The 21,978-nt window shown below is 37.6% G+C and overlaps 1 protein-coding gene across 2 annotated transcripts in view; it reads left to right on the top strand.

Moving 5' to 3' along the window:
* CD99 (CD99 molecule (Xg blood group)) overlaps positions 1-21,978 on the top strand; it is a 30,714-nt gene that overhangs the window by 5,147 nt on the left and 3,589 nt on the right. Inside the window, exons 2-10 of one of the 2 annotated variants that reach the window (XM_062601446.1) lie at positions 14,010-14,045; positions 14,355-14,402; positions 14,886-14,918; positions 16,273-16,314; positions 16,465-16,506; positions 17,993-18,061; positions 18,781-18,822; positions 19,407-19,517; positions 20,348-20,401. In XM_062601446.1, coding sequence (XP_062457430.1) covers positions 14,010-14,045; positions 14,355-14,402; positions 14,886-14,918; positions 16,273-16,314; positions 16,465-16,506; positions 17,993-18,061; positions 18,781-18,822; positions 19,407-19,517; positions 20,348-20,401 — 477 coding nt within the window. Of the gene's footprint in view, positions 1-14,009; positions 14,046-14,354; positions 14,403-14,885; positions 14,919-16,272; positions 16,315-16,464; positions 16,507-17,992; positions 18,062-18,780; positions 18,823-19,406; positions 19,518-20,344; positions 20,402-21,978 lie in introns of both variants that reach the window. The other variant, XM_062601441.1, reaches the window with a different exon arrangement.

Genomic DNA, 21,978 nt, shown 5'->3' with positions numbered 1-21,978 from the left:
CTTCTAGGGTGCTACTTGCATTTGCTTTCCAAGAGGGGAATGCTTGTAGCCACTCTTGTGATAGCTCTGCCAGTGTGAGAACATAGCACTTGGCAGTATTACCGGAGGGAAAGGGGCCTATCTACTTAGCAGGCTTCTCCAAATACCCATTCCTCCCATCACACATATTATTTCATCATTTGTACTTTCTAATGTGTCATATATTTCCACAGATCTCACATTGCCTATTGGCTTGTATTATGACTTCCTGAGGCAAGTCTCTGCCCTAGTAGTAAGTCCAGTCCCTCTTGATGTGCATAGCAGTTCCATGGACCCACCTGGCTAGAAATAGTTCTCCTTTATGCTCCCATCCCAAATGCTCTCAGGTTGGGCTAACTGGTCAACCTGGTTGTCATGTTTCTGGAGTTACCTTTAAATCTGGGATATTTGTGTTAGCATAACGTATTAAAGTAGATCTTTAAGTACCTGTTGTATTACTTTCAGTTCTTCTGCCGCTAAACTGGTTTACCTCACTGTTGCCATTTACCGAACCTTGATTTTTTTTTCAGCCGTTTCTGCACCATGTTAGTGACTAGCTTATACATATACTGAGAGCCACTGCTGCTCCTGAGCATATTCTAAGGTGATTCTCAGGACCATTACTTCTGCAAACTAACTGGAGCCTCTGGTCCCTTTGCAAGTGGCAGATCTCCTAAGGAGGGGTCTGAGCAGCAGCTCACCAACTCCTGTTTCCTGCTGTGATTTTACAGGGTCCATCAGTAAACAACATCCACTGTTTACTTTCAGCACTCAATTCATCATATGCTGGGGCTTTTATAGCCTGAGGAGTTTGGTCTGTTATTCATTTGCTGGCTGTGGACTAATCAGTTCAACTAGTCCCGGTCTGGAGACTGAATTAATGTATTCCTGATGGGTAAACGTGAGGACCCATTTTTGCCAGGCAGAGGTGGTTACTCTTCTCCCACCTGGTTTTGAATGATTGGACATAAAATTCAGGACAGAATAGAGTGGTTATTCTGTGCCTAACATCTCAGCGCCCAGAACCCCCTGAGCTGCAGCCAGGACCTTTCGTTCCAGAGGGATGGTTATTTTCTGCTCCTTTGTCTCTTTGACTCCAGAATCATGGCTTCCATGGCTTCCCTCTCCTCCCTTGTTTTTGTCACACAACTCCATATGTTGCTTTTCTTATCTGCACTGGCATAACAAATGTTTTTACATCACTAATTTCCCAGCTCAGTTTTAATGCAATTGCGTGGGCTATTTCCTGCTTGATCAGTTCAAAAGCTTGCTGTTATTCCTTTTCCCATTCAAAGTGACTCTTTTTACAGGATGCATGATGTAAGGGTTTGGTCAATTGGTTGTAACTGGGGACAGGCGTACACTAATACTTGGGTTTCTTGTTTTACTGTGCAGAGATCCATTACGTTTACCCAAGTAATTTGTTCAGCTGAGATATGTCTCCCCCATCTTGCCTCTACACACCTAAAAATGGAATTTCTCAAGTGTGCCTTTTACTTTGGCACACTTAATGATTTAATGGCAAATCCAGCATTGAGAAAGCTAATGATTACCTGTGGCCCATTACTTAGTGCTTCTTCTAGAGTCATTCCTCTAATCAATATATCATCAATATTGTGAAAACAATCTCCAGAGATATGCTGCTTTGAAGTTTTGCAAATGGTGACATCGTAGATGGTAGATGTGGCAGCCAGTTCTAGGTTTATTGCATACCTTTCTGGGTGAAGGCAAATTGGGGTCTCCTTCCTTCAGCCAGAGGGACTGACAAGTAAGCAAATGCAATACTGGTTGTGTACCAGGTTATGTTCTTTGGTTCCAAGCTCAGACAAGAGCTGCAGCATGCCTGGAACTGCAGCAGCTAATAAAGGTGTGACTTTATTCAAAGCTCCCATTGTGTATTGTTAATTCTCCACTAGGCTTCTGTACAAGCTAGACAGGACTATTGTAAGTTGAAGATGTTTAAAAACTCCTCCCTTGTTTTTTCCAAAGAATCAATTAATTCTTGAATTTCACCAGTGGCCTCTCAGTCAGTTCAAAACTGCTTTCAGCAGAGGATAAAACTCAGTCTTCTCAGATTTTAATTGTAAAATTGTATGCTAATTCTCTTTTACTCCATAAAATATTGATTGCAACTTTTCTGTTTGTGAAGAAATTCAGTATTTTAAATGAAAAATAAAGTGATAAATTTGTTAAACTCTGGTATTTCCATGAGAGCAAATTCTGCAAGTCTGGTCATATTCTGCAATATTGGTAGTGCCAATAGATTAAAGATAACTACTACAAAAATACGATACTCTGAACCTTTTATAGGTTTTTTTCTGTAAAAATGAATGAAGTTGCAGTGTTTAAATTTCTATTTTACCAACACCTGTTTCTTCCCTATGATTTAGAATAAAATACGGATCATTTGTAAAGAGGAAAGGGAATGGCAGTGATAGTAGTAGGGTGATGCGATGTGTTAAAAATAAGTGAGGCAAGATGTGTAGACTGAGATACATTTTTATTAAACCTGATGCTATTGTTGGACAGAACAGCTGTGGGAGTACTCAGGTCCTCGTTAAAATTAAAAACAAGAAGTATCATGACAAGATTTAAAGGAATGGTTTAGGGAAGCCTATGTAAAAAGCTTTTGCATAAGGTTGTCTTTTTCTATAGTCTGTCTTCATCTTTCAATCTTCTGTTTCTTCCCTCACCTCCAGCTATACATGCCTGTTTACATACTCTCTCTTTTATGCCAGAAATTTCTGCCTGCTTCTTTCCTTCTCAGTGCATCCTTGAGGCTAATCATCTTGTGATTTCATCTCAAATTCATTATGTATTTCAGCAGCTCTTCCCTGCCCTCATCCTTGCGATAGTCCTGGAAATATGATATTTTTGGCTCAGAACTGTCCATGTTTGTATCTTTCCCAGTAACATTGCAATATGATTTATAACCCTCTGCCATCCTTTTCACAAAAACTTCAGCTTTTCTTTTTGCTCTTTTTGCCTTCCCAAAAGGCTAGCTCTTTTACTGTGCATATTAAGCAGAGACGTGGACCTGAAATTTTTCCCCAAAACAGTCAAGGGCTGTGATTGTGAAACTTGTGTCTGTAGTGAGCTGACAACTTCTTTGCATCCCAGCCTCTCTGCGTCTCCTTCTTCCTCCCAGTTTCTGACTTCTTTTTCTGCTGCCTTGCCTCAAACGTTGCTACTGCATCCTTGTCACTTCCTCCACTGCTGGTCCTTATCCCCAGGCATGGCTTTCATTCTTCAGCATGTGACTGTCACCTGTCCTAGGGACACTTCTGTCCACTTCTATTCACTTCTATTGCTTTCCTGCGTTGTTCTACAAAATGAGTAAATTTACAGTGTAAGCTGAAGTCTGGTGTACATAACGGTGTACATCACTTGCAAGTGGTAACACTGGAATATAAAATCCAATTTGTATGGAAAAGTTCATATAGAAACAGAGTGGAGATGGTGAAACTGTTTTACGCATAAGGTGGACATTGAACGTTCTTGATAAATATTTTTGTCTAAATATAGCAGAGCAGAAGTACTTTCTGAAGGCACACTTGAACTGGAAATCCTGAAGGCTTGAAGGCTTCAATGTGAATGCATTCCGTCTGTTTTACAGTGGGTCTGACGTGTTCATGCACTTAGTATCTCAGGACTGTAGTCTTAGTACAGAAGGAAAGATTTATCTTGTTCCTCAAATAACAATAATGAAGGATGGAAAGTAAGAAGCTTTTTTTAAAGAGGGAAGGAGAGCTCTCAACTGACAAATACCGAATGCCAGGTCGAAGGTCTGTTATATATCTATGGTTGCCTCTTAGCTGGCTTCTAACTAGTTTGTAGTTTATCTGCCTGTTTTGGGTAACTAGCACATTGGTAAACCTAGTACATTGACTGTGTGCACGCAGTATCCCTGTGTATATGGTGTCCTTCAGAAATTTAAGTACTAATTACGTGTATGTGTTACGATATTAGTTGAAGTAGAGAAATTAGCCTTCTCTTCCAGTGTTCCCCTTCATCCAGGGAAGCAGGCTGTAGTCACATTACACGTCTTGTGGCTGATGCTAGTCCTGTGTATTTCCAAACAAATGCTGGTATGGTGCAACAGAATACAAATTGCACTAAGGCCCGTCTCTGAGTTGTCAGTTAATGCAGATCAGTCTAGACTAACTCCTAAATAATAAATTTTTACAGGAAGAGAAATATTGCTGGTGCCATTGAAACACTTCAGCATTTGAAGATGAAGTTTGAGCACAAATAATAGATTTTGTTGTAAAATGAATTGACTGGTGCCAAAACTGATTCTTTTTCAGTGAAGTGAATAAAATTATGAGCTGAGTCATTTTTTGCAATGACTAATTTAAGTGGTTTGGCTTCCTTTTTCCTCCCCAAGAAACTCTAATTCTATAACATGAAACCTTCCTCCTCTTGTCTTCCAGCAAAAAACTTGAAAAATCGTTTTAGCTGTAGCTGAGAGCCATAATAAAATGGAGTCTAGAAAAGCAAAGTCAATCTTACTATTCAGTTAACATTTCTGACTAGATTACAGACTTAGTTTAGATTTTGCTATTAGTATGCAAACTGTGTTGAACTGGCAAAAGTTCTGGGGAAGGTAAAAGAGAAACAGGCTATGAAATGAATTGTTAGCTTACAAGTACCAGCATATATAAACCAGTTCAGCTTACTCTGGAGCCATCGTTTCAATGTACTGCTATAAAATATGACTGTTTTTTGCTGTGTTCTGTCCATATTACACATGAAAAAATGTATATTTCAACTAAACTTTATTTTTCTTAAAAAAATGAATTTCTAAATGGAAGGTTAAGTTCTGTTTTAGAGACGTGTTCAGCATAAATTATAATTTTATTTCTTTTATCTTGATCAGAATGAGGATTATTTACCACTTTTTAACTGTTGAGACTGGCTGCTAGATCTCAAATCTCATCTGCTTAATTCTTCCTTGTTCTAAAACTTAACATATTCTATTTAGTGAAGACTTTCCTAACCTTTCTGCAAGAAGCCACAGGAGGTGCAGTATGTAAGCAAGTAGTACTGCAGACAAACAAGCAGCTGCTGGCTAGCTTATTTCCAAGTGATTGCTGACATTCTTCAGTAACATATTTGATGGAGATGAACTACAAATCTATCACCTTAATCACTTTATAGCTGTAGAAAATGATTTAATGAATACTGAGATGATCAAAAAAAAGCATGCAATTTCTGAAGTCATAGCTCAAGAGATCATGGCACTGCCTGGAAAACACCCTTTCTCTACATAAGACTGGGAATTGTATTTAAATATAGAGATGCATATGAAAGTTTTCAATTCAAAGAGAGAGTAGAATTATTATTTGAATAGAAGTATTTATAACCTTTTGGTGATACGATAGCATTGTTACTAGATGTCAGTTTGAATTACTTTCAAAAGAACTAATGGTTTTATTAAATTACAGGATACTGAAGAGTTAGCATCTTGCTTGGATCACTTAGTTATCTTATCTCTTTCTTGACTTTTGAAGCTCATCTTTTGGTTAACCTCCATAGCTTTGCAGTTTCTTAAACTGTTAATTTTTGGGAAAGCTGTGAGGGTTGTTACTTCAGTGAGGCTTAATACCTCATGAATCTTGCGAGAACACTAAAGATCAGACTTGAATGCACATCCTTTTCCAGTCCCATCATCTTCTCCAGGGCTCATCTTATTGCCATCAATATATAATGCTGTGGAGTTTTTCAAAGTACAGTTTCAACAGCTGGAGATGTGCTCTTTGTTTTGAAGTGCACACTTCAGAGCTAGCGATTCCCTGGTCCCAGAGATATCAGCCAAATAGGGGAAGGTGTTTACAAAAAACTGTGGAAGCTCTTACTAAATGTAAAAGCAGAAATCCTCAAGAAGTGTCATGATTCCTTGACTGTGGAGGAAGGAGGAGTGCTGACATACTGATTCTGACCTTTTCCGCAATACGTGTGAGCCTGGAGGTAAGGGTGCAACTGATTTTGGAAACAATTATAGCAAAGGTATTTGAGTAGTTACTGTGAGGCTTGTCAGCTTTGTGGAAGCTTAAAATCCTGCCTGTTAAGCAACTTAAACTTTGAAGCTATAGGCCGTAGCCTATAGGAACACATACTGCAAGGATTTTTGGTTTCCCAGGCATAGGAAAAATACATATCTGTCATGTCTTTAACCTCTGAATGCCAACACTGAATTTCAAAAGTAGCCAAAGGGCTACTTGACCTTGAGGAGATTTGAGTGCAGTGTTTCCTAAGACGGCTTCCGAGCTCCCAGACCAACTCTTCAACTGGCTTCTGAAGACAGAAGCTAATGGAGAGCACAGGTGCTTTGGCCCCTTGTGTGTGGTCTGTGAGTCCCCCGCCCTGGGGGAAAAGTGATTGCACTGGCACCTGAGACCTGGGAGCAGGCACAGGCACGGAGCTTTCTTGCCTGGTACAGGTGCTGTAGGACAGGGCCGGCTTAAGTAGGTGCTGCTGTTGAAGCAAGAGAAGGCAAAGATGGTGGCTGCTCAGCTGGCTTGTCGCTGTGGGAACAGCAGAGCACCAGGGCCTTGGGGAGCTGCTGTTATTTGCTCCCTGGAGATGCTGCTGGAGTCCTGCTCCCCTCAGCTCTCTGAATTTTATCATTTAGGTCTTTTTCATATAACTCTTAGAATGTTAATTAATAAAATGTTTGGCTAATCGTGCTCTAAACTTTCATTAGCTTATTGTTTCTGAAACTAGGTTTCAGTAACACCTTATCTTTCATACCACTGCTAAAAAAAAAAAAAAAAAAAAAAAAAAAAAAAGAAAAGAAAGAAAACTGCTTTCTACAATTATAGGTTAAAAAATGTGAGGAAAGAATGAGCAATTTAAAATACCTCTAAAACCACTAAATTTAAGGCAAGATGGAACTTTTTGCTAACTAGTGACATCTCTGTGGCTTGGAGTTTTTATGAGAAAGAATACCAAGAACTGAAGAGCAGTTATGTAGAAGGCTGAAAGTTTCATTGTGCCTTGCACTTGCAAGTACAAGTGCCAACATGTAGGCTTTAAGTAGTAGAAGGCTAGGCAGTATTTAATCAAACACTTGCATCATTTGTCAAGAGTACACTTCAACTGAATGTAGACAAAATTAAGTTTCTGTCACCTAGTCATATTTTGCCTTAATCTCTGTATTTGCACAAGAAACTTACTATTTACTTTTTAGAAAATGCTTCATTAAAATACTAATTTCAGTAATTCATTTTTGCATAGTAAGGTCAAGTACTTACATTAAATAGGAATAAGCATCCTAAATAACATTTGCAGTCTTCAAGCTTGACCAGGCCCTTACAGAATCACAGGTAAGAAGAAATATGCAAAAATCAAATAAATCTCTACACACCTTTTTGTTTGTTGCTCTCTGATTTTAGTACCTATATAAAAATGCTTTAAGTTTCAAAATTTTCCCATCCTTGTTGATTCAGGAAAATAAAAACTTTCTGCGAATCCATCTTCCTCTCTTGCCCCATCCTACCCCAACACTCCTAAAGTTACATTATAATTTCTTGATACAAGTGCCATGCCACAAATACTGTGATGTTCTCCTAACAGTCTTAGTGTAGTTCAGGTTTCTCTTATTAACCTCATGAGACAGGATAATGTGTTTCAATTCTTTCTGCAAAAAGAATTGCAGAAGTGTTGAATGATTTGTCTTACTTGTAGTTATATGAGTTTTCTAGAACAAAGAATTTAGTCCAGTAACTACAACTAACTCATGTTACGATCACAGGTTGGGGTTGCAAGGCACCTCTGGAGATCATCTAGTCCTCAAGCAGGGTCCGCTCTAGTAGGTTGCCCAGGAGCCTATCCAGTCAAGTTTTTAATATTTTTGAGTATGTGGGGGTGGTTCTCTTTGCAAGAAATAACTCCCTGAAACATGGCAGATAATTTAGCTCTGTCAAACCTGCTGTTAGGAACAGTGCTTTGGAAGCCCTTTAAACTTAAGGAAGAGATCTGGGACCTGTAGCTCTGCCATTTGCTCCTTGATAGTAATGAACATTCATTCAAGCCCCACAAAAGCCATTCTGTTGGATGTCTGTGTTAGTGTTGACTTGCCAAATGGGGTTGTAACTAGAAAAAAAATAGGAATTGTTGGGAGGGAGAGTGGTCACATCAGTTCTGGACATGCAAAAATTTATAAACAGTAAGAAAGCAACTAAACTTTGGCATAGAACTAGTCAGTCTGTAGGTTGTGATTAAGGTGCTGAGTATTAGCTTGTCACTATCCAGCTGAATGGCTTCAGAGGAGTTCTTAGACCTTCTGCAACTATTTCATAGTTCTGTTTTTATCCATTCTCTTTTCTGGATAAGCAGATCAGCATTTGGCAGGACTGTTGCTATTGTGATCATTCTCCAGCTTTGTGGTTTACATTGTCCTTCTGTAGACTTTTTGCTGACATAGAGCTGTTTATTCTGTTCCCTTACTTCTACATCAGGACTCTGGAAGACTCTGTTTTTAGTTAACAGTTATAGTCCCTTTGAACTTTCCTACCTTCCACTGCTCAAAACAGCAACAAAAGTTGTTCAGTGCATAGAAAACTTCTAGACAAGGAAAATTGTCTAGAAGCCCAAACAGTGCTTAAAAATACAGTTTTTTTCTCTCGCAGTTAATGATGTTTTATCATTTGCTGTTAAAATAACTTGCCAGAAAAATATTAGAGTAGAATAATCTTGATGCTGAAGTTTTAAAGGAAGTTAACTTGTGTTTTCCCTAAAATGCATTTCTGCAACTGATGTGTTGTAGTAATAAACTGGCTTTGATGAGACCTAGCTTCCCTTGCAGTATATTTTATGTAGTTCATAGAGAAATGACTAGAAACTGGAAAAAAAAAAAGAAAGAAAAGAAAAGAAAAGCAGAGAAAGATTTTTTTACTTTAAATCAAAATGTGACTTGGTAGTCTTTTTTCCTTGTTTATCAAAGATATACAACTGCAATTTGGGGCTAGAAGTAGTACTTAGTAATTCAAAATATTAAAATTAATCAGAGATTAGTCTAAAATCTAAAAGTATTTTTATTGGTTGAGGTGAAAGCTTCACTGACTTTTTCTTTTTTTTTTTTCCCCAGTCAGATATATTAGTGAACTCTCCAGATGAATGGAAAATAGAGACTCTCTGAATGTAAAAAAAGAAAACAAAAAACACTGCTTCTTGACAGATATATGACTGTTGTTTGTCTTTAGACCATATTTATTTTATATAAGAAGACATTTCATTCTTTCGAACAGAACTTTGTACAAAGCTTTTTGTTTTCTACTGCTATGTGTGTATGATAGAAACTAAACTTGAAAGATTGGTAGGTAGATAGTTACAGGAAGGACAGGATTTGAAACAAACCATGTGAGATTTAGTTTTGCGAGACTTCAGGCACAGCTAATTATAACTGTTGCTTGGCAATGAGAGTAAACATCCCGTTGGTGTTGCCTGCACACCTCTGTCCTGGCTGAGATGACTCATCTGGTTTCAAGTCCGTTCCTCCACCCACAGTGAGTGGTCTTCACCTTCTAGTTTCTCCATTTAAAACCTTGAAAAGGCAATTCTTGCAGAAAGGTATGAAAAACAAAGGCACTTGTCACTCAGATTTTTGTCATTAAATTACTTCTCTTAATTTTACCTGCATAAGACATTTTGGGAAATAATTGTCAGAATGTAAGTTGAGCAGTTTTATTGTAGGTAACTAATGCTGATGGGGCAAAAACTGAATTGGAATCAAGTGTTGGTAAGCTGAAAGAGTGTTTATAGAGATTCAAAGGTTTTGCTCTTCTATTTCATGTGTTTTGTTAATAACTTTCTATGTGTTGGCTTTCCTGGGTTTTCTCTAGTTTCCATCATGGCTAGATGTTGAATATTCTACCTCTGTTTTGAGTCCAACCAAGGAGAAGGAATACAAGACACTGGCTTATAAAATTCAGTTTCTCTGCTGGAAGTTGGAGAAGCTGCTTTTAACCTGTTTTCCCAGGGGTTCGTACACTTGTGCTACCAGCATTCCGTCCTCTAAGATGATTGTCAAAATTCATGTGAATTCTACAGAGATCAGAGCCCTCATTAATAGCAACATTTTTTTTCGGTTTTCATGAACAGAAAGGTAGAAGGAAGTCACTAAGGGAATGGCAGGTAAAATCGAGCTGTGGGGCAGCTTCCAGCTAGCTGCTGTCACCTGCAGTAGGCCTGCAGCTTTAAGACTCACTACAGCAGAGTCTGCTGCAGCGTGGTGGCACTGGGTGCTGTTCAGGGAGGCGGAGAAGGAGAGTACCCACATTTTGAGAAAACGGCATTCAAGGATCTGTTGCTCAAGTAACAAAGCGGTTTGTGGTGATTCATTATAAGTCCATTTTCTTGGTGTGTTGCCACACTTGTGACTAATGGAGGAATTCCCCTAGTTCAAAGCTCATGTCAGCTTCTGCAGTGGTATATAAATATGACTAACATCATAGCAGTATGTATCTGAGAGAGCAGTAATGAGTCTCTACAAAGGACTTCTGTTTGCATAGTTACTTGGTTCTCTTGGATACCTTTTAGCTCATCAGCTTTTTGAAAGCTTATATTTTCTCTGAAATACACTAGTTCCTGTAAAAGCAAAGTGTTGCACCTTTTGTTTTATCTGTTGCTTCTTCCCTATCTGACACAAACTATGTGAATTACAGTTATGCCTGTTGGAGGAGCTGATTTGATTTTTTTGTGTGTTTGTTTTTTGAGATTCTGATATTTGAAAGAAAATATCATAGAGACTTCTGAAATGTTCTTGAATGCCTCTAGAGCTAGACATGCTTACTATGTTGTGTGCCAATCTGCTTTATTTTCAATTATCTTTTTTTAGATTAAGAAAAGGCTCCTAAGTTTGGTTACTCTAGGTACTGCTTAAATGTCTAGGAAGTGTAGCATGTCCTCAGTGGCTTTTTCTTCTTGGATCCTGCTACTACCTTTATTCTAGCTTTGTAGCTTTGTCCCTGTTATCTCATTGCTTATTCCCTGAAACCAATGAATCCCTGGTTTTGAGCCCCACTCTTTTCAGACAAACTGTTTGAACTTTGAGTTTAGTTGGATCCAGCCATACTAAAAGCTAATAAGCAAGTACAGTCGTTAAAGCAAGTGCTTTAAAGTTGTGTGAAGGCTTGTCACGAACAATGCAGAGACAACTAGTCTGTCCTGGGAAACAAGTTTGCAAGTGGTTTAGAATATGGGTTATTGTAATGAGCTTTATAGGTTAGATTTTCAAGATTACTGTACCCGTTACTGAGATAAGATTATGTTTTTGAAAAGCTTGATATTTTACTGGTTGTGTGGAATACAGAATTGTGATTACAGAAAGCTGAATAATTCCAGACAGTATAGCAGTCAGCAGAGTCTTCCTAGATTATTTCTGCACAAAGATTGCATACAAGAAAATTCCCTTAGAATAATAGTGTCATGAATACTCACTCTTTTATACTGTCCTCTTGAGAGAAATCATTGCAGTTGGAACCACCCGGGATTCTCAAACTGTTTCATGATGGCAATGGGAAATTGTTGTAATAGCCTCTTTTCTGCTCCAAGTAAAACTTATGCAGCACCAAAGCATAATATTGAATGTGTGTGCTTGTTTTTTTTTCTCTCTTCCCTTCCCCCTAGAAAGAAATATTTCTCTTGAAGCATGCCTGCCAGTTCGTTGATCTACTAATGTATCTTTAACCTTAGTGCAGATGATGTTGACAGATGGCATTAACAGATGGCAGTGGTCCCTCCTCTGGTTGTTACTCTGGTAGTGTGTTTGCAGAAGCGTACCTCTTCAACAGGTGTTTCTGCAACCCTCCTTAGACTAGCTGATATCTGAGCAGATCTCACCTTAGGCATTCCTCCTGGGAGGTGTGTTGCCAGAAAGATGTACGTACTTGAGGAAAAAAAAAAATCCCATCTGAGGAACAACTAAACTATATAAATTCTTGTTTAGATTTCCTTTCTCCTGAGTGTTTTAACCTTTTTTGCCTGTTAATATGGAATTTTTTTAGTGTAGCCTAAATGAAGGGAACTTTAACAGAGGTAAATGAAATGTGGATCTAGCAACTGCCCTTTTTACTGAGGTTTTTAAGATACTATTGCAAGATAATATAAGGTTCAGTTGAGTGACTTACAAATATTTTGCATGCTGCAAAACAAATTTTCATGAGCTAAGCCTCTGAAAAATTTCATGATCTCTATCTAGAACAAAAAAAACTCATAAAAATGGCTTCTTGCTGTCCGCCCAAGTTCTTTAACTAATGACCTAAACTCTCTCTGCCCATGCAACATGATAAAACCATGATTTTTGCTGCCTGTTCCCATGCCTTCATGGGAAGCAAGTCACTGTCTGGGCCGGGATACTCATCTCTTGACTGTGAGCAAAGTGGTGGTTGATTCAAATGTTGCAGCTTGAGAATCCGTGCTTATACTTTCAGATTTCAAACTGAAGACTAATTTGAAGGATATTTCAGAAAACTGCAAGGTTTCTTTGAAGAATTTTTTACTCCACTTGTCATTCTTTACCTCTAAATTAAAAAAAAAAAAAAGTGCATCTTAGTCTTATTTATTCTCTGGGGGGTAAAAAAATGAGCATGAGAAGTGCAATGTTTTGAGAAGGAAAAGAAATTTCAATTTTGACTGCAGCTGAGATGAAACATTTTTATCCTCCACATATATGAGCATTCCTCATTCCTGGTACCGGGTACATTCCTGGTACAAGGCCGTGACGTCCTTGTTATGACTTAGCCTGTCATGTATGTGACAGGAGTGTTCTGCCTGTGGTTTGTTGGAAGTTTTTTTTTTTTGTTTGTTTCTATTTCCTCTTCAGATTTCTCATTAATTAGTAAATTTTGATTCTACTTCTGTAGCTACCTTCTTAGAGGAAAAGCCAGATACATCAGGGCTTTGTGTGTATATCTTCTGAATAAAGATACCTGTGGTTAGAATTAAATTTTGCTCTGGCTGGCTAGGTATTCAGTAGATTCAAAATTCTTGTAGCCTCACTGGGCCAGGAGCAGTATATTTGGATGTCATTATGGAATGACTGGTATGGTCTTCCATGTTTTGGGGTGATGGGGGGCCCTATGCTTCAGTGCAAATAGGAATGATGAACTATCAGAGGTATCCCAAGCAGGTGTTTTAGCTGTCCATTTAGCTTACAATTCACTGCTGCTGAGATCACTGTACTATTGCTATATTTATGCTATGAAACCAGTTTGTATCATGAATGCATTGAGTCACTGTGTTGCAATTGGCTGGGTAAGCAGCAGTAGCTCTACCAGTTGACCTAACAAATCAGGGAAAATGTTATTTTTCCAAGAACTGAAAATGAAACTTAATCTGCCTGGAGCAGAGAACCCATAGTGGTGATAGTTGCATTTAGGTGTCCTTTAGAAAGCTGAAGAGCCTGCTCAAGATTACCTATGCTAATAACGTAACCACTCTTGTACTGATAAACTTTGTGAGAGGAAAAGATAAATCTTATAAAATGATGAAAATTTATTTTTAATGCCAAGGTGCTGTGATGATAAAACTTTCATACTAGCTTTTGTGCTCTGAGGCTCTTCCTCAGCATTGGATCTTGTGAGTTCTTGCAAACTGGAGCTTAGTTCCTGCTCATTTGCAGTTGAGTGGAAATAAGGCTGGAAAAGATTATGCAGTGAAGACACTTGCTAGCAGTGGCAAGAATAAAGAAAGAATGCATTTTGTTGGTAATATGAATATATGTTCTGGCACTGCAGATGCTTTCTGTAGAGACAGTTTTTTATCATTATTCCTCTTTTCCTAAGGAGGTGGTTTTGGAGGGTGTTGACCTGGAGATGCAGAGGATATCTGTCTTCAGCTCTGACTGAAAACATCATTCTAGTCCTACATATAGAACAAAAAACATTCTTCTAGGTAGATCAAAGACATGTTTATGACCCTAATGAGCATGCATTTGAAATAGGAAAAAGCCAGCATTCTTACTGTGGTTTTGTTTTCATTTTTGATAGGCAACTTTGATGACTTCAGCTTAGAACATGCACTCGGCAAGTATTACACTCTTGCAAATTTTGGGGAGTGTGGGTGAGAAGTAGTGGCTACCCTTTTGACTGGTTTGACTATTTGTTTCTGAATATTGCATGACTTAGCATGACACCTTCCCCCACATATGGTTTGTTTAAACCTCAGTGGGACAATTCAACTACTGGTGTGTCAAAACGTTGAACACACAGATCTGAAATTTGTCTTAGGGAACACTCAATAATTGCTTGTAAGGGAAAAATATCTTGATGTTAAATTTGTCCTCCAGATATTTTCTTACAGCATATTTGTACTTTTATTTCTCTAACTGACAGAACCTACAAAGAAACCTTCTGTGTCTCAGAAGCCACCAACTCATCACGGTGAGTTCTAGTTGCCTGTAATGCCTCTAACTGTGAAGTGAAGTGTAATTGTACACATGGATTCGAGAGCCTTCGCTTTTCAGTTTAGTAGCACATTACACTGAATATTGATATTGCTATAAAAGAAAGTAATGCTCTAGTGGCAAAAAGATTTCTACTTTTTGGAGTCTTTTGCTAGTTCTTTCACAAGGTTACTTTATGATTTCACAAGCTTAAAGACCCTTTGAAAATTCCTTCTGTTGTCTTTCAATCTGCATGTTCTGAGCTCATTCACACTGAGCTGGGCCTGAGGATGTTTTGTGGTCACCAAAAGCAGCATGTAGTTTGATGGATAAACCCTAACAACAGTGTGATGCTCTTCTATGGGTTTAATGAGCATGTCATAGTATTCTTGATGAAAACATGGTGAGGTACATTTTGTGTAAAAGTACTCTAAAGTTAGTTAAGTTTTCACATTACACTTAAAACTGTTCTTCTTTGTAGATGACTTTAGTTTGGAAGATGCTGTTCTTCCTGGTACGTATGCTTTCCTAATTCTGTGGTACTTAGTGCAATGTCTATCCATCCTGTATTAGGTAAGTGTAATAAAAGCACTGAGTTAATTAAGGTAGCAAACAACAGATAAAAATAATTGCACTCCAGCAATGTTTGTTTAGTTTCATTTCAAGGGTCTGGATCACAAAAGAATGCGTGTTTTACGTATTTCTTAGCCAAGTGTTTCACTGCTGTAGCTTCACTAGATGGCACTAATTCCATAAACTGTTATGGAAACAGTTTTTGAATCTGAAGTAATCACTGCCTTTCGAGGAAGTAATTTTGCTAGCATGAGGAAACCTTAATCTGTTTGAAATAATTTGAGGAAAGGTACTTTTTCTGAGGTAGTTCAGCTTAGTAGTATGAACAGCAGCAGCGATTGTAGAAACCCTTCAAAGTTTTTTCTCTCTTAAAGCAGTCTGTTTCCTAATGCTGAAATTCTTGAAAATAGAGTTGGCTAGTTCAGAAACAGCTGAGTCAGATGATAAAGGATCCTCTCTCTTCACTTACCTTAAGGAGATGACAAACCTAAGTTGGGTCTTGGAACTGTGCTCTGGAGGTGCCAGCCTCCTTACCTTGAACATGCAGAGAAGCTAAGGAGAGCAGATCTGACTTGTGCTAGAGCTAAGAGAAAGCAAGACCATGCAACATCAAGGAGAAATAGTATACAGAAGCAGTGGGGCACTAGATTGGTTAGTTGTTGGTAAAAATACAGATATAGAAAAACAGTGATACTGAATTAATTCAATATGGGCAATAAAAACTGTGACCAAACAATGCAGAGAGATTTATTAAGAGCTCTTATTCTGTAGCAAGCTAAATGAAATGTCATTTTGGGGACCATATTTTATAATTTACAGAGTATATCTTGTCTTTCTTTTTTCTTTTTATTTTAGTAAGTAGTGGTGAAGTAGTGGTAGTAGTTTTAAAAGAGGAAACAGCCAAACAGTCAGTGCCTGGTAAAAAAAAAAAAATAATAATAATAAAATAAAAAATTTTGAATTTTAGTGTTTGAAGTCAGACTTACCAAACAAATGCTATATAAAGCTGAGTGAATCCTACTGTATATGTTCAGATGCATCAGGTTCAAGATGTAACAGGCTGGCATAGCAGAAAGACTGTTGATTTCATTAACTTAAAATACAGTGTTTAACCTAAAATAACCAAACAAATACAGCATTAGCTTATGGAAGGAAAGGAAAATAATGTGGGATAGATAATGTGATAGATACCATTGTTTAGGTCAGATAGTCTTTCAAGGTCACCATATGCTCTGCTTTTGGTCTCTTAGTACTAGAAACTTTGGTCACTTTATTCTAACTCTATTTGCCTATAGGGGATCCCAAGCAAGATTCACCTACACGTCCTGGAGACCCTGGTAAGACTATCCTAACAAGAGTTTATGAATACTAGACATGCATTTGTAGTAGCCCAATTAAGCTTTCCTAATCCATTTCAAAGTTAGTATATAGTTTGCTGTCTCTTAATATTTTTCTTTATTTTTTTCTCCAAATATCTTTGTGTGTAGATAACCCCAGACAAGGTTCACCTGCTCATCCTAGAGACACTGGTAAGGTTTCTAGTTTCTACTAGAACGTAGATTCTATTTTCCTAGGATTCCTGAATGGTAGTTTATTTTTACTATCCCAGTTAAACTTTTAATGACTCCTTTTTAAATGGCTGCTCTGTATGTCAGATGTTGGTTTGGATAAACAATGAGCATTGAGGGGGAAAAAAAGGTCTTGTAAGTAAACCCAGCAGCAGTCTTGACATTCCATGATAAACCTGTTGAGTCACTTTCTTTTCACTTAAAAGCAGGATGATGGGAGAGGAGGAAGGATGAAGCAATGTGTGTGCACTTGGGGCAGTGCTGCTCTTAGGCATCCACAGTAGGACACCTGTTTAGCAGATTGACTCCTTTCATCCTTAGAAACGGAATCCCTGCTAATCTTGCTAAAGTAAATAGGAACTGCCCATGACCTGTATTCTTAAAACATCTAAATTAAAGGTAGAGCTTAAATTTAAAGGGTTATTGTTTTAGATTTTGTTAAGATCCCAAATTAAGAAATAAATTTTTTCCTATTTGAAAGGTAGGCTTAAGATATATGTCTTTTCCTGTTGTACTTTAAAGGTCTTCTCTGTCTTTGCCTAACTCCTAACAAAGCAAATACGGATGGATGTAGTTGTGATGATGCCATTATCCAGGAATGTGGTGGTTAGAGTCCTTTCCTGAAATACAAGTTCTGGTTACTTGTTCTTTCTCCTGCTTGATTTTCAGCAGATCCTTGAATTCAGGTCTTGCATACTTCAGTACAGTGTTTGTGCTGCCCTGCTAAAACATCCTCTAATGTGATGCTTTTAGCTTTGCTCCTTGAGACAGTATTACTTTGCTTGAACTGGAGATTCATTTGGCAATGAAGGGAAGGAGGAGAACTCCAGGTCTCATGAGATAGATCCAGTGGAAATGGAGAGGAACTTACTCAGTTTCCTGCAGTAAATTAGAGTATGGAATTAAACCCATGTCTTCCCATTTGCAAGCAGATACTGCAGCCTTCTGCAGTACTTCTTTTCCTCTAGTTATTATGTGTAAATGCTCAAAGTTGTGTTGTACATGTTCTGAGTTGTGACTCAGAAACTCAACTCTGGAAAAACATTTACAGCTGTAGTCTTGAACAGAAATGGTCTTTTCCTGTCCATGTCCTTTCTCTGCTTTAACAAGAGAGTGAGACTTGGGCCATTCAAGTAAAGTAACCTACAAAGGTTACTTGTTAAGCCCATGGCTAGTGCAGTAGAGGCTGCTCGTGGACACCGCTCTCTCTCAGTTGTTCAGGAAGCCCAAAGTCTGCACTAAACTGAAATATTGTAGTGCTTAGCTGAAGAGACTTGGAGATTGGGGAGACTTTGAAAGTTGAATGTGCCCTGACTATGACCTGGGCCTAAAACACTGACAGATTCAGCCGAATGATTTAGAGAAAAATTATGTATCATTGTGTGTCCTGAGATGTCTTTTCACTGAAGTTAGAACACATAAAACAATATTATTTTTATTTCTGTAGGCAGCATTGATGATTCAGATCTATACGATAGCACTTTACCAAGAGGACGAGATGGTGGCGGCAGCGATGGTAATGGTGGTGCTTCATATTGATACCATGACTATCTGACTTTTTGATAAAAGCTTGATTGCAAATTGGCTAGCATGACCTAGCTTGTAACAGCTTTCCTTCACTATCTGAAAAGTGAGAACATAGTTTGCAGTTCAAAAGCAACATCTTTTCTATCTGTGTCAAAAAAGCAGATGACTAAGTAAAACTGATTTTGGAAGCTTCAGTGATTTTTACTACTATGCCAAGAAGATGGATTTTAAAATTGAGATAGGAGAGTAGTATTTATTTCAAAAATCACCATAAAAACAACTTTGTAAAGCATCCTGATGTTCTTTCCAGATCTTCTGTGGTGTTCTCTCTGTTTCTGTTAGTTTTTTTTGGTTAGCAAGCCTCAGAGGGGCCTTCAGCATGTTTTCAAAGATTCACCTGTCTCACAAGGTGGACTGATCCTTAGACTTCCAAGTGATGTAGGGTATGCTTACAGTGAGAAATACAAAACCGTGTTAGAGCTTAAAGTTGAAGTCGGCATTGGTATGAGCTATGCTTTGAAAAGAAAAAATATAAGTGCCAGAAAGCTTAGCATTCTATATATATATATAATTACATCAATTATTTACATTTTTAATAAATTTGCATTAGCAAGTGGCTTGTTGTTTTGCATGATCTGTTGAGAAAAAAAATTGTGAAACTACTGTTTTTTAGAAATGTAAAAACTAAACCTTTCGTTCATTTTGCAGGACGAAAGGACTCAAATCCAAATAATGGTGGAGAATCTGAGGGTAAATGCGTGGATTTTTATTTATGGTCTCTACATGTCTTAAAGATACTAAAACATCTGAAGCTTATTTTTTTGAACAAATATTCAAAATGACTTATCTGCATTGTTACTTTTCTAACAGGATACTTATTGCTAGCAGCGTGTTTCAGCTTCTCAACTTTTATGGAATTTTGCCTTTAGGCTCTGCTTTCAGAATTCTTTAAGATCTTTATGTTGCAGATGATTCACGTCTGATAACGTGAGGTGATGATAACATCTCAGAGATACTGGTGAAATGATTGCATGCAGCATGCTACAGGTTAAATTTAGCTATAAAATGGTAACTTTTTCTTAATCATTAGTGGAACTTATACACAACCAAAAAGAAAATGGTCAAGTTATTTAACAACAAACATTGCTAAAAAATGAATGATTATAAAATTAGAGGATTTACTTCTCATTCCTAAAGATAGAAAAAAGTTGATCACTGCACTTATTTCATGTTCTTACTTCTTAGAAGTATGCAGAGGCTTCACTTTGAGACAATTCAAGTATAACATCACTTTCGGTTCTGTACAGAAATGTATACAAAGCTCTTCTTTTCAGCTTCCCAGGGAGCAGTAGCTGGAATTGTAAGTGCTGTGGTTGCTACTGTGATTGGAGCGGTATCTAGCTTCATTGCTTACCAGAAGAAGAAACTCTGTTTCAAACAAAGCGGTAAGATTTCTAGATTATTTCTTTCTACCTTTTATAGAGCTCTGCTCTCCTTTTTTGTATTTTATATAGAACCTAGAAACTGATTTTGTTTCAGGTAGTTTTAATAGCTTAGTGAATTAGTGTTCGCAGGGAATAACTAGTCCTCTTTTACTAGTCCTCTAAGAAAGGGTGACTGAAGATTGCCTGACTCAAAATTTAGACTTTCAAAAACAGACTGACTTAAGTCTCTGTGTACATTAAAATATAACCACCGCCTGCTAGAGAATAAACAGCAGAGACTGCAGGAGAACTTTTCTTTTTGAAAATTGAATGGGGGTTGGGTATTAGAGACTATCTGCCTGGAAAATACTATGTCATCTCCACTTTTTAAATCTTGCTTTTGTGTCTTCTAAAAACACTTGCCTGCGTATTGGCTTATGACGAGTATCTGAATGTTCATCCCAAAATGATCTTTCTTCTGCAGCAGTCTATTACTTGTTGTCTACTTCCTTTCTAAATAAGATGTAGTTTGGATCAGAGAACTTGGGGAGTACTGTGGCTGATAGGTGGGACATAAGCTTTTCCAGTCCTCTGGACTGGTTGGTGAAGGGAAAGGGTAGAGCAGCAATCCAGACAGACACTGATATTTGTGAATTCTGGGTGTCTGGAAACTGAGGGCTGTCTACCATGCACGATGAGATTATGTAGGCAGTACAAGGGAAACTCAGCTACTCTCAGTATCCCAATTTCTTCAGTTATGTTTTTTTCTCTTGTACGAGATTATCTCTGATGATCAACAACTTTGAAGTGAAGAGAATCTGAATATTAAATGTCTATTTGTTTCTCAGCAGATGAAGAGAATGTGAATATGGAAAGCCATCGTGGAGCACAATCTGAGCCACCTGGTAAGAGGATAATCTAGATGGAAGAGCAAGTTTTTTGGTGGTGATCCTACTAAATGCACTTTATTGACATTAAACCTAGTGGAGAAAATGCACTATTATCTTTTCATTAACCAAATGTTTGTAACTACCATGACCACTAATTTTGAACTGAATCAAGATTTCAGTTGTTATTACTTAGCCATTATTCTGTAATTTTTCTTGTTTGAACACATTGGTTTAATGCCTTAAGGGGTCCCTGAAATAAGGGAACTTAGAAACATTAAAAGAGGAATCGACTTTCTTTGTAAGAGTATTATTAAAGACAATTACAAGAACACAAGATCATTCCTTTACTGTATATTGAGTCTGATAGGAATATGATATTGTTTGGTCATAAACCCACACAGAACTGTGCAAGAATGCACTTTAATAAAAGATTAACAGTATTTGAACAGAGACAAAACTTACTGGAGGCGAGGAAGACTGAATTTACTCGCACGTTCTTCTAACAGTCTCTGCTGTGAACAGAGAATTATTTTATGAAAGAATCACCAAATAATGTCTTTCTACAATTGTGACAGCAGAAGAAGGAAGCTGTTCTAAAATAACAACAAAAACCTAACAACCTAATTCTTCCTAATTTAGAACGTATGTGGCTGTCTAGGGTACTTACCTGATGGAACAGTTGATTGAACTACAGGAAAACCATAGATGCACGTGGAGAATTTTTGAAACAAAATAAGTAAAAGCTTTACTTTCTGGCAACTAGCCAACAAAGGAAGAAGCAAAACAATCTCATGCTGAAGTTTTCTGTCTGTCTTTAAAATACTGGCTGTTAAAATCTCACATCAGTATAAATATTCAATATGTTCTTCTGTGGGCTTAATTTAAAACTAGCAGTAGTAGTTCTGTTTTTTTATAATTTAACTAAAAAATATACCTTATTTCTTTCAGATATTTATCTTTTACTAAAGGCTTCCAGCTGTCCCATGATCCTCTTGCAAACATTTTTTTTAAGCTTTTATATATTTGAAATTGTCAAGGAGAGACCATTTTCTTGTCACAGGCTGTTGAAATCGGGCTTCAAGATAGGCATGTTATCCTCAGTTCAGCCATGGGATAGTGAAGCAAGCACTATTGTTCAAAGTCCTCTACCAAAGGCAGACAACACATGAGTTGCAGTCAGGGTATGCTAAAATTTTGGCTATGAGTTTCGTCAGAACTCCCAATCAGATGATGCAGACTTAATTTTAACTGATGAAGTTAAATCTGCTATGTTATCATAAATGATTATTCCTCCCTACATACGGATGTTAAAGTGTTGCTTCCCAAATTTCATATCTGTACTATATTTTTCAGGCAGACGTGAGAATATTTTGAGTCAAGAAATTGTGTGGAAACTATGGGCAGCATAGTGCTGTTCCTGATCTAAGTTGTGGGAATCTGGTGTCTTACCTCTGCCTTTATTATAGTAATGTAACTACATAACTTCTGTTTTGAAACACTCTTGCATTAACCCTGGTCAGATGACATGGCAGAACAAGTTTATGTATATTTTTAATTTTTCCTTGTAGACTTTTCTTGGACTTCTGAAACTG

This window comes from Rhea pennata, chromosome 1, assembly GCF_028389875.1.
Source record: "Rhea pennata isolate bPtePen1 chromosome 1, bPtePen1.pri, whole genome shotgun sequence".
In the NCBI taxonomy this organism is placed as follows: Eukaryota; Metazoa; Chordata; class Aves; order Rheiformes; family Rheidae; genus Rhea; species Rhea pennata.
This window is presented reverse-complemented; position numbering and strand designations above follow the sequence as displayed.